General features: G+C 59.0%; 3 protein-coding genes across 3 annotated transcripts; 2 read left to right on the top strand and 1 right to left on the bottom strand.

Annotated features, from left to right (window-relative positions):
* Positions 1-243: 243 nt before the first annotated feature.
* WHR41_02457 (uncharacterized protein) lies at positions 244-2,421 on the bottom strand. The gene is made up of 8 exons (XM_069371063.1): positions 1,673-2,421; positions 1,569-1,606; positions 1,445-1,515; positions 1,331-1,368; positions 1,135-1,273; positions 1,018-1,078; positions 828-965; positions 244-775 (listed from the first exon to the last, which is right to left on the bottom strand). The coding sequence occupies exons 1-8, from the start codon at positions 2,033-2,035 to the stop codon at positions 301-303; spliced, it is 1,323 nt and encodes a 440-aa protein (XP_069231856.1). The 5' UTR covers positions 2,036-2,421; the 3' UTR covers positions 244-300.
* Positions 2,422-3,622: 1,201 nt separating this feature from the next.
* On the top strand, positions 3,623-6,218 carry WHR41_02456 (uncharacterized protein). Its single transcript, XM_069371062.1, has 3 exons — positions 3,623-4,119; positions 4,390-5,606; positions 5,669-6,218. The coding sequence occupies exons 1-3, from the start codon at positions 3,936-3,938 to the stop codon at positions 5,864-5,866; spliced, it is 1,599 nt and encodes a 532-aa protein (XP_069231857.1). The 5' UTR covers positions 3,623-3,935; the 3' UTR covers positions 5,867-6,218.
* Positions 6,219-7,088: 870 nt separating this feature from the next.
* WHR41_02455 (uncharacterized protein) lies at positions 7,089-10,080 on the top strand (the record flags this gene model as incomplete). The annotated part of the gene is made up of 2 exons (XM_069371061.1): positions 7,089-7,345; positions 7,894-10,080. Exons 1-2 carry the CDS (start codon positions 7,340-7,342, stop codon positions 10,078-10,080), a joined length of 2,193 nt encoding a protein of 730 aa, XP_069231858.1. The 5' UTR covers positions 7,089-7,339.
* Between the last annotated feature and the right edge of the window lie 1,777 nt (positions 10,081-11,857).

The following is an 11,857-nucleotide window of genomic DNA, read 5'->3' as shown; positions in this document are numbered from 1 at the left end:
TATTCATCCTACATTAGTCCAATCCTCGGTCTTGCTATCCTGCGGTGGAAAGCAAGCTTGTGAATTACGAGAAGAACGGGAGAGCGAGAGCGGAGCATCATTCATGTTGTCCAAACAAAAACCCGAATATTAAAAGCTCATCCGAAGACCGCTCGCTCGCTCTCAAACGCGGCACAGGATATACGCCTCGCTCAAATTGTTGTTTCCAGACGAGACCCCCTCTCGTCCGCCAAAAAAAGAAAAAAAAAAAAGGACCAGAACCCCCAAACAATCCAGCTAGCGCTCTCGACCAACCGACCGCTACTGGAAGACCACCTCGTTCTCGAACGGCTTCCGGCCAAAAACAACCGGCATCGGGAAATACGCATGGATCCCCCTATCGTTGAAATCCTTCGTCACCAGCGCCACAAGAACATCGACCTCCTCCTTCTTCCACCCCAGGCCCCTCGTCAGCAGCGCCAGGCAGAAGCCCTCCAGGCCCTCGAGGCAGTTGACGCGGTTCCAGCGGCCCAGCTCCTTCATGAAGGGGTCCTTGGGCCACGCGTTCTGCGGCCACATGAACATGCGCTGCTGCACGTCGACGAAGCCCGCGGCCTGCATCCAGGCGACGTAGTGGTCGCAGACGTCGGAGCCCATGGGGCGGCCCATTTTGCGGCCCGCTTCGCAGAGCAGCGCGCCCCATTTGTGGATGTTGGTGCCGGCGTGCGTGCCGTCTTTAGAGCGCACGGGGAGCCCGTAGTCTTGGAGTTCGAGCCAGCCGCCGGGTTCGAGGTTGCTGTGTGGGGGGTTAGTGGGGGAGGGTGAGGAGGGGAGGAGGATGGGCGCACTCGTAGGCTTGGCGGAAGAAGTTGGGCCAGTCGGCGAAGCAGCCGGCCATCAGGCGCGCGTGGATGAAGTCGAATTTGTCTTGGTAGAGCCAGGTGTCTTCGGCGTCGTCGACGACGAATTTGAGGTTTGGGGGGACGCTGGTGGTTGTTAGTGGGTGGGGTTGCGTGTGGTTGGAAGGGTTGTGAGTACAGGGTGGGCTGGCCTGGGCTCAGGTCGATGCCTGTCACTTGACATTCTGGGTGTTGGTCGGCTATGGCTACGTCAGTGGGATGGTCTGGGAAGATGCGTGGTAAGCCTCGGTGTTACCGAAATCGATCGCCCAGATGCCTGTTCCGGTGCCAACGTCTAGGGCGTTCTTAGGGTTGCCCAGAGGCGAGAAGTAGAGCTTGCTGTTGTAGGTCAAGCAAAGGACGTGGTGCTGGAGGTCTAGTCGATCTGCTTCACGCTGCAAATTCATGAGCATGGATACTCATGGACGTCTTCATGCCAAGTTGATCCTCACCTCATCGTTCGGGAAAATGTATTTCCCATCTTTGTAGGCTTTGAAAGGATTAGAATCTTGCGTGGATGTGTAGTCTTCGCGTGCGTGCGTATGAGCGTCACAAGACGGACTTACAATGGTATGTACGTCCGTGCTCTTTTCGATAATTGTAGATGGAGCTGGCAAGCGAGGTGGTAGCGCTTTGTCTGAGTAGAATGTTAGCCGCGGGACGGTTGATGCAAAACGACAGGTCACGTACGTGTCGCTGCCAATAGCAGAGTCGCTCTCGAACTCGTCCTAGTACTAGTGTCAGTATCTGATCACTAATCGCCAGATTCAAATCCAAGCCCTAATGCGACATACATCCACTTCGAGATTCTGTTCGTCCGCGAACTGGCCAACAAGAGGGCCGTCGTCCTGACCATCCCCCGCAGGACCTGCATGCGATTCTAGGGCATCGTCTTGACCGACCTGCGGTCTCAATGGAGTATGCGCATCGTTAGGCAACCCGTGCTGGACTTGATCGCGGACGTCTTCAGCGTGAGCGCTCAGCTCGGCAGTCGTCGACGAGGAAGCGGCCGGCTGCGAATTCGCACCAGCCGAAGAAGTCGAGTCCCCGCCGTGACCGGTCGCATTCCCATCTATCTCCGACTGAGAGCCGGTCGCAGCATTTTCATTATCACGAACCGGTGGTTCGTGGTCTGCAGTCGTCTTATCTGAAACCATGACGGGCTGTCAGGGCTGATGTTCAGCAAGCGTCGAGCCCTGCAGAGGCGGGCGCCGATCGATGGCGGCTAGCTTTCTGGCAGGCAGGTGGCTTTAACCTTCGATTGCGCCCGTGGCAGGTCAGGGCTGGCGAGAATAATGCAGATGGCGCTGCTGCTGCGTGGCGTGAGAGCAAGGCGGCAAAGCGGCAGGGTGGTCAACGGTCAACAGGAGGGGGGGTTGCGAGTGCGAGGCGGTGGATCGAAGAGCAACAGGACAGCAGCGGCGGCGCGCCTCTACTACGTACAGTGCAGAGGGCGGAGAGTCAGAGGGCGAAACTGGGTTGGAGCTCCCCGAGCCTAGAGGCGACCTTAATCTGCTGGCGCGGAGCTGCTCGCACTCCCCTCAGCTGTCACGTGCCGCACGGACGGGGCGGGGTGTGCTGCGCGGCGCATCCTTTGGGGCGGACGGGCGCGGAGGGCGAAGGCGAGGAGTGGAGGTGTCTTTACCAGCAGGACGGGCGTGGTGAAGGGCGGCGAGCAGAGAGGATGTCACTCGGAGCAGTCGCGGCGTGGCGATTGAACGAGGGCGCGCCGGGCTCACCCCAGACGCCCACTTGGCGCGCATACCACCACGCGCGTTTCGCCCCGACAGGCATGGCCGGCTGGCTGCAGGGAAGCGATGCTGGCAAGGCGGGCGAGCAAGGGCCTGAGCAGCGAGCTCAACGAGCAAGTGAGCACGCACTGCACGTCTGCTCTGCGCACGCTAGGCTGGTTGTGCGTGGAGCGGCTGCGTCTCCCCGACCACGCCGTCGTGGGTAGTTCAGCTGTAGTCCAACGGCGCAACGGCTGCCCTTCCTAAACCGCCATCCTCCCGCCGTGACACCGGCCCACGCGACGCCCGGCGCCACTTTATCAACGGCGGCGCCCTCTGCTCATTAGTGATGTGCAATCCACCGTGGATGGAAGATAATCCACAGTGTTGTGGATTGTGATCACCGTGATCACAGTGATAATCACAGCCTTGGCATCAAAACACGTGACCCTCACGTGATTTGAGAGGCCGGATTGAGCCCTAGCGCCAGCTGAGAGACGCTATCTGACGCCTCTAACCCTTTTGGTAATAGACCTATCCACAAGATCACAGAGCTCTACCTGTGATCACCGTGATCACGGGTGATCACCAAGCTGTGATTTTGTGGACGTGCATCCCTACTGCTAATACCGCGCTGGGCGATATCTTCACAGCGGCACAGCCTGACCTCTGTGGCCGCCGGCCCACGCAGCTTCCGAGACGCTGCTGCTCCGACGGCGTCGGCCGCTGCAGGCTGCGCGCAAGCGAGGTGTGTCTTGATTTGCAATGGCCCGGCCTTCACCAGCGTGTGCTGCGCGTGGCCGCGAGCCACGGGCAGCGGCGAATGCCACCAGCACTCACCGCGCCGGCGCGTGCACTAGACGGTCGGGAGGCAGCGTGGTAGAGCAGTCGCCGGCGCCCTTGCCTGTCGTAGGTGCCCGCGTCATCTGCCTGCCCGCGCGCGCGCGAGTACTTGACCCGCAGGCACGCCGCCTGCTCTCCTGCTCTGCTCTGCCGTCGCTCGCCCTGGCCCGGGAGGAGGAAAACAACCACAGCTTGCGAGTCCCTCTCCGCGCCCTCACCACCGCCTGGCGACCGACGCCGCACTGCAACACCCGCCGCGACTGCTCACCAGCGTCCGCAAGCGCAGCAGGGCTCTGGTCAACCTCTGCGCCCGCCCGTGACCGCGGCAAATCACGCCCCATACCGACTCCCAGCAGCGTGGTTCGGAGGAGCACGACGCTGAGAAGTTGTGTGCGCTTTCCCAGGCGAGAAAGACCAGCAGCACTAGCTCCGTCGCTTGCTGCTTGTTGCTCGCCGCTCTTCGCTTACCACACCCGGCCCGGCCATGCTCTACCTCGTCGCCCTCGCCGCTCTGGCCCTGGCCTATGTTATCCACTCTGTCCGGACGTACAACTCACTCAAGCAGTTCGGCGGCCACTGGTCTGCCGGCTGGTCGCGGTTATGGCTGCTGCGCACGCAAGGCAGCGGTGAGATGCACAAGCGTTTTGCGGCGCTCAACCGCAAGCATGGTGAGTCGTCCACGCGACGTGGCTTTTCCTCGTTGCCGCCCTGCTGGGTCCAATTTCCATTTGCCCAATTCGCGCACTGCTGCGCAAGCTGTCACACGCGAGCGCTGCACACGGAACACGCCCGCGTACCTTGCACGCACGTCGCTCGGTCGGACAGATGAATCATGTAGCCCTGCGTCCATACCAGCAGCATATCTATCTTTACAGTCCCGAGCGGCGTGACATCCTCGTAGATTGACTTTGAACGTGCCTCTAATCATGCTCTTGTAGGCTCGACGGCTCGCATTGGGCCCAAATTCCTCATCACTTCCGACCCGGAACTGTTCAAGCGCATGAACGCTGTCCGTTCACCCTTCACCCGCGGCCCGTGGTATTCTGCCCTCAAACTGCACCCTGAGCGTGACAACATCACTTCCCACGTCGACGAACGCATCCATGCAGACCTCCGCACCCGCATGGCCCCAGGCTACTCCGGGAAGGAAAACTTGCATCTGGAAAACGACGTCGACGAGAAGCTCTTGCAACTCTTCGAGCTGATCAGCAGCAAATATGTCGCCCGCCCCGACGAAGGAGTCTACCGCACAATGGACCTGTCCCGCGTGACCTCCTTCTTCACCCTCGACGTCATCTCCAAAATCGCCTTCGGCCAGACCTTCGGCTTCCTCGACAACGACAACGACCCCTTCGGCTACCTCGCCAACCTCGAGCAGTTTCTCCCCGCCATCATCGTCTTCGGCGTCTACACGGAACTCACCAACATCCTCAAAATCCCCCTCCTCAAATCCGCCCTCCCCAAATCAACCGACAAGCGCGGCCTCGGCCGCGTCATGGGCTTCGCTCGCGAACGCGTGCAAGAACGCTTCGGCCCCAAACCCCTCGCCCGCCGCGACATGCTCGCGTCCTTCATCGCCCGCGGCCTCTCGCAAGCCGAGCTCGAGTCCGAAACTCTGACGCAAATCACCGCCGGCTCCGACAGCACCGCGTCCGCGCTCCGCATCACCCTCCACCACCTCAGCACCTCCCCCGCCATCCTCGACCGCCTGCTCACAGAACTCGAATCCGCCATCGCCGCCGGCGCCATCTCCCGCCCCGTCATCAAAGACGCCGAAGCCCGCACGCTCCCCTACCTGCAAGCCTGCATCAAAGAGGGCCTCCGCATCCACCCGCCCGTCTCAGGCTTGATGGCCAAGCGCGTCCCCGACGGCGGCGCCACGATCGCCGTCGACGGCGTGCCGAAGTTCGCGCCGGGCGGCACGCAGGTCGGCTGGAACAGCTGGGGCATGATGCACGATGCCGAGGTGTTCGGGGCGGACTGCGAGGTTTTCCGCCCGGAGCGCTGGCTTGCGCGCGAGGGCGCCGAGGCCGAGAAGGAGAGGGAGAGGGTGAGGAGGATGACGGAGACGGTGGGGTTGAATTTCGGCTACGGCCGGTTCGGGTGTTTGGGCCGCGGCGTCGCGACCATGGAGTTGAACAAGGGCGTTGCTGAGGTACGTTCACTTTCCCCCAAAAGAAGGCAAACTTCGATCGAGGCTAACGATGACCGCGACAGACGCTCCTTCGCTTCACCCTGCAGCCGTGCCGCCTGGCGCGCCCGTTCAACGAGAAGGTCATCGGCTTCACGGTGCACACGGAGATGGACTTTGTCGTCACGGGCCGCGAGACGGCGGAGGAGAAGGCGCGTGTCGCGAAGGCGAGGAGGGAGATGTGCGTGGACGCGGGGGCGCTGCCGGGGTCGTTTGAGTCGTGAGCACGCGTCTTTGTTCCCTTCCCCCTCCTGGAGCGTACTCGATGGCGAGTTTCGGTCTGGCATAGAAGCGAGCGCATATCTGCCGGTAATGATTGCATCGGGGCCAGAGGCAGGTTTCAATTTTCTTCGAAGCGATGCACCTGTGGGAGGCTACTGGCCGTCTTTCATAGGTAGGTAATCCTAGATGAGCTTGTCCTCTCGTCTTGTCTTACCTTGCCTGCTTAATTTAGGCTTGCCTGAGGTCGCCCTGCTGCATAGTCTAACATGACATCAATACAGCTTTCAAGCGGACATAGTTTACAAATGAGCGAAGTTGAGCGTGTCTCAGACACCGCTGACATTGATTGATTCATGTACTTGTCCAGAGAACCGACTTGATGAAATCTCTTGAAATTCGGTATTAGCGGTGCGTAGCTCATTGTTGGCGATTCGAAAGATCGCAGGAAGAAATCCGTTGACGAGCAAGGTGAGCGGGTCGGATAGGACCTAGACATGATAAGGAGAGAGTTCGGGGTGATTCGGTCTCAATCGATCCAGTGTAGGAGGGACGAAGGGCTCCAGAGGACCGTAATGTTGGCTCATCGATCAGAGAAAAGCCTTGAGGATCTCTGATTCCCCCTCATTCCTGAAGCTCGTCAAAGTTCTCGATCGAATGTCACCTCACCATGGCGATGACTTTTCGATGCAAGTAGGAGATCTCAGGAAGCCATGGGGAATCGCTTGCCTTCCAATGAATCTGCTGATCGTTTAGTCGGTGAAATATTGAGCAATTATCCGCCATCAACACACTTCTCTATCCTCACATGAATCCATCGAACCTCCCTTTCGCCAAGCAAAACCTCTTGACCATAATATCACAAGCTTTCGCCCAGCGTTCGGCGGTAGAAGCTAGCAGTGCGAATTGCCCGAGTGGTCAAGCAACTGAATGGACTCGCTGGCCGATCGGAACGATCCTACCATCGACGCCGGATCCCCAGAGAGCAGTGTATGAGAGGTAGAACACCGGTCGTCTTAACGCGAATTCCAGCGGTCGTGATGTGACGAAGTACGCCTTGCGTCCAAAATCGATTCTGGGTTCGTTGGATCCCAAACCAGGCTAGCGCGCACGCGTCAGCTTTCACGTTCCTGCATCTGCGCGGGAGGGTCTCGTCGCCCCTGAAGAAGCGGAGATGGACGGTGGGGAAATTGGAGATGTCCGCCGACGGTCAGCGTCGCGCGCGCGTCTCATCGTCTTTCGTACCGACTAGCCATATCCACTTTCAACCGCTTCGGTTTCGCATTCGGCGCACTTCAGGCTGCGCGCAATATACGATCTCGAGCGAGCGACCCATGCGACGCCAATCCGCCCGACCAATACTTCTGGATTGTGAACGGCGCTCGAATGCTCGTGCCGCGACGCGCGGTCGGCTGCGGTGCGCGTGAGAGGGAGGGAACATTGTGACTCGAGGGTTTGCGTTTGATGGGGGCGGAAAGATGAATGTGAGTTGGACGTTGCGTGTCGTTCGCTGGCCACTGGAACACTGGAGTGCGACAGTGTGGGATACTGGACGAGGCTTTGTCGGTCGGGATCGATGCGCTGGGATCTGGATATCTTGTTTGAACGAATGCTAGGATTTGGAACGTGTCGCGAGGGCTGGCCTTTAGCTGAAGAAAATGACAATCGGGGAATCAGTCGGTTGAACGAGCAGAACAGCAGTCAGGAAACCTGGTTGGTAGGCGCTTCGTGAACGTACCGTGTGCAGAGCGAAGAGGCTACATCACCCCTGATTTTCCGTTCAGGACCGGCATGTGCGTGGATAGTAGATGCTTGAAAATGAACCTGCTCATTGCGACGATCGAGCGAACATTTTTCGACCATCGTGGGTGCTCATCTGGTCGATTGCCATCTGAACCTTGGTTCTCCGACACCATATAACACAATCCGGAAATGCACTGGAGCTGACTTCGCCATACTGATGTCCTGCCATTCGGTTTCTCAGGCTGTGATTTCGACTTTGTCAGAGAACACCTTGCTGACGAATTTATAGCTCTTACGTCTGCCGCGTGCGTTGGCCGCGACTGTCACAATCATCGCATTGTCACTACCGTCCACAAAAGCACAATACCCCTTTGTCCCAGTATACGATAATGTCTTAAAGTCGCCAATTGATTCAAATGTCACGATCTCCTATAAGCAACCCGACAATGGGACCTGTATGACAGCGTTTCCCACCCAAAAGCAGTACACAGGCTACATTACCTTGCCGCCTTACACTCTGGCACCCGTACAACAGAACTACAGCATCAACACTTTCTTCTGGTTCATCGAGGCACGACAAGTTCCCGAAAGCGCACCGTTGACGATATGGCTAAATGGAGGGCCAGGATCAAGCAGCATGGTTGGCTTGTTCACCGAAGTCGGCCCATGTGAGGTAGTCCAGATGAGCGACGGCAGCTACGGCACGCAACCAAGAATGTGGGGCTGGGACCGTAGCAGCAATATGTTGTTCATCGATCAACCGAACCAAGTCGGCTTTTCTTACGACACAGCAACGAATGGGTCTTACGATTTCCTCACGAACGCAGCATACGAACCCGCCATGTCCGAGGCATTGCCGGCTTTCATGAACCTAGACGGGACATTCGGAACCGCCAACGCCGATGAGAAAGTCTCATGGTCGGCATCTTCTAATACTACTGAGATTGCGGCTTCTGCCACATGGCATTTCTTGCAGTCATGGCTGTCAAGCTTCCCGCAGTACAACCCTGCTGTGCGACCGAACGTCACCTCTCCACAGGTGCCCGAAGCGGCCGTCGGCATTCACCTTTTCACCGAGTCTTACGGCGGAAAGTACGGTCCGACATTTGCACGATATTTTGAACAGCAAACGCAAAGGCGCAAGGATGGAATGATGCCCTACAACAGCTCGCTCGATATTCAGCTTGAGTCCCTCGGCATCATCAACGGCATAGTCGACGACGCCGTACAAAACTATTACTATCCGTTCTTCGCCTACAATAACACCTACGGGATCCAAGCCTACAGTCAGACCGACCAACTCAACGCGCTACAGGCATTCAATGGAAGAGATGGCTGTCTCGAACATATCAATGCTTGCCGCACTGCCGCAGCATCGACGGACCCTCAGGGGTTGGGCGATGTTGATCAAACGAATGAAATTTGCGAAGCCGCGCAGTACAATTGCTTGAACGTCACTGCGGCGTATGTGCGAAATGGATACAACCCATATGACATCAGACAGCAGGGACCCAGTCCAGATCCTCCTGGAGCGTACCAAGAGTATCTGAACAACGAGACAGTGCTTGCTTCGATCGGCGTAAGAGTGAACTACACCGAAAGCAATCGATATGTGCAGCAAGGCTTCATCTCGACCGGCGACACGATCCGCGGTGGCCAACTAGACGACCTCGCATACCTACTCAGTAACGGCGTCCGCGTAGCACTCATGTACGGCGATTCAGACTGGCTATGCAACTGGGCCGGCGGCCAGGCTATCAGCTTGGAAGTCGCAAGACGAGTAGCTGCTCCGGGACCCCCAGGTCCACCGCTGCCCACCTACGCCAATGCCTTCCCCGCTGCAGGCTACGCAGAAATCGTCGTCAACTCCAGCTACGTGGGCGGCGCCGTGCGCCAGTTCGGCAACCTCAGCTTCTCACGCATCTACGACGCCGGCCACCTCATGCCGTACTACCAGCCCGAGACGGCTTTCACCGTCTTCACGCGCATCATCCAGGGCACCGAGATCTCGACGGGCGACATGGTCGACCTGGCCACGTTCGCCTCCGAGGGCCCCCAGAACGCCACGCACACGAATGAAGCTCCCGACCCGCCAAGCCCGACGTGCTGGGTGCGCGCGTGGAACAACTCGTGCTCGGAAGACGACACCAAGGCTATGCTGGCGGGCGACGGAGTCGTCGCGAACGGCATCTTCTACCAAGACGACTCGTCGATCAGCCTGCCGCGCTCCAGCGTCCGCGCCGGCATCCCGGGCAGCCCGCTCAGCTCGAGCGCCGACGACTCGAGCACGGCGACGGGCGACGCGAGCGCGACGTCGACGGCGGAGCTGACGGGCGTGTACACGGCGACGAACACGCCCAGCCCGACCGGTGGCGCGCTTTCGAGGACGGCTTGGCGGTTCGGAACGAGTGGGGACGGAAGGGTTCTGGGAGCGCTGGCGCTGGGGTTCGGATTTGGCGTTGCGCTTTTGATGTAGGTGATACCATTTAGCAAGTAAGAACGGAAGGTTTTCGCTCTGTAGTGATGGAAATGAAGTGATGTCTATTCCCTTTGATCAAGAGGCCAGGAAGGCCTGTCGACAGTATTGATCAAGCCCTGCGCTCGTGCACGTCTGTACTCGCCCCTCTTCCTCGAAGCTGAACGCTACGTGTACCTGCGCAGTCCGTCGCCATGGCACCACGCTCCTGGCCCTGACAGAACCCCGCTGCAAAAGCGCCCACAGCACAAAGCCAGCCCCAACGCACCCTCGCGAACGCGCGACATCCTCACCCGCAGCAAACTGCTCCTCCCTCGTTTGGCAAAAAATCGACCTGTCACAAAAAAGCGCCACAAACTCTATCGCAACGGCACCGCGAGCCCACTCACGTAAATATTACGAAACAACCACGCACACCACCATCTCGCCAAAACCGCGAGACGGCGCGCGGACACGGCCGCAGATCCCGGCCGAGGCCAGCGAGATTGCCTTGGTCGTTGGGGGTGGGGATGCCATCTCGCGAGCCCCAAATCGCACCCTTGGCCTCGCTAGCTCGCCGCAGGCGACGCACGCACGACATCCGCGCGAAAGCATATCTGATTGTCAGCTTTCTAGTCTCACGCCCTGTGAGCGTCTGACAACCACATCGGGCCCGACCCGAGCGCCGCCCAGCCCTGAGAGGGAGGGAGGAGCGTTATTCCCGCCAACCAGGTCGACGCGCGAGTGACATGGGGGTTGAATCGAGCTACTGTAGGGATTACGGTGGCATGGCTTTTTGCCAATCGCGTTAAGCAGGGGAAGCGAAAATCCCCATCGACTATCTGAAGTAGTCAGCAGGACGAGACGCCGGTTCCGCGCCACGGAGGCGCCGGGGAAGGCCTGCCGCGAGAAAGCTACCCGGCTTCGCGGGCAGCCACCTTGTATATACTGGCATGTCTGTACTGCCTTCGGGAAGGTGGTGAGTAAGTTTTTCTGCTGAATCGTTGCGGCTGACGGCGCTACTGTGTACGTGCCGTGTTACTAGTTGCTGCTGTGCTGTGCCTCGGGCCAGGAACTGATCTCGGGCGGCAGGGATATCCCCTCTTCAGACGATGCGGGCCGGGGGTTGGCTTCCGGGGGAGTTGGAGGCGGGTGGCGCGCGTGGGGCGCGGGCGGGTGCGTTCCTGTTTGCTAGGACTAGCTCGTGGAGGGAAGATGTTGGGTAAGGGAGAGGGTGGGTGGGCAGGTGAGTGATGGTGGTGGTTGCGGAAGTTAGCCGCTGTCATATTCACATGTTCTGATGGGGTTGGGTAGAAGTCGCTGGACTTGGACATGGGTGGTTTTCGGCTGAGCCCCGAGCGTGAGCGGATGAGGAGCAATTCGATTTTTGTGTCGAGGTTAAATAGCCGTCGGTTGTTTTCAGTGCGCAGGGAATGCACGACTCGCTGTCGTGCGACAGCCCTCACGTGTCAGCCGCGTGTTGGTCGACAGTGACAAGGGCGGCAGCATGTCTACTGTACCTACAGGACATTCCGAGGCTGAAAGCGTACGGCAGTTGCGGGCGGCGGCGTGGCTTGCAAGACGCCTCATAGCCGCCCGGAGCGCGCTGACTGTTTGGTTGCAGCATCATGCAGGAATGGTAAGTCGCGCACTGTACCTTACGCTTGTGTCGCAGATTCGGTGGCTGCCACGCGAATCCTCGGGCCTTTGTTTGTCACATGCCAGCTCGCTGGTGATGAGTTACACGACCGCCGGCTGGGGATTGAAAGCCCTAATTGTTCCGGCAACAACAGCAGAA

Source organism: Cladosporium halotolerans (assembly GCF_011745625.1).
Source record: "Cladosporium halotolerans strain TM138-S3 chromosome Unknown Sca6, whole genome shotgun sequence".
Lineage (NCBI taxonomy): Eukaryota > Fungi > Ascomycota > Dothideomycetes > Cladosporiales > Cladosporiaceae > Cladosporium > Cladosporium halotolerans.
This window is presented reverse-complemented; position numbering and strand designations above follow the sequence as displayed.

Coding starts and splice junctions, on each gene's coding strand:
- WHR41_02457 (XM_069371063.1), bottom strand. CDS start 2,035: ATGGTTTCAGATAAGACGACTGCAGACCACGAACCACCGGTTCGTGAT. Junction 1,516..1,568: donor TCTGCTATTGGCAGCGACAC/GTACGTGACCTG, acceptor CATTCTACTCAG/ACAAAGCGCTACCACCTCGC. Junction 966..1,017: donor AGCCCAGGCCAGCCCACCCT/GTACTCACAACC, acceptor AACAACCACCAG/CGTCCCCCCAAACCTCAAAT.
- WHR41_02456 (XM_069371062.1), top strand. CDS start 3,936: ATGCTCTACCTCGTCGCCCTCGCCGCTCTGGCCCTGGCCTATGTTATC. Junction 4,120..4,389: donor GGCGCTCAACCGCAAGCATG/GTGAGTCGTCCA, acceptor ATGCTCTTGTAG/GCTCGACGGCTCGCATTGGG. Junction 5,607..5,668: donor TGAACAAGGGCGTTGCTGAG/GTACGTTCACTT, acceptor TGACCGCGACAG/ACGCTCCTTCGCTTCACCCT.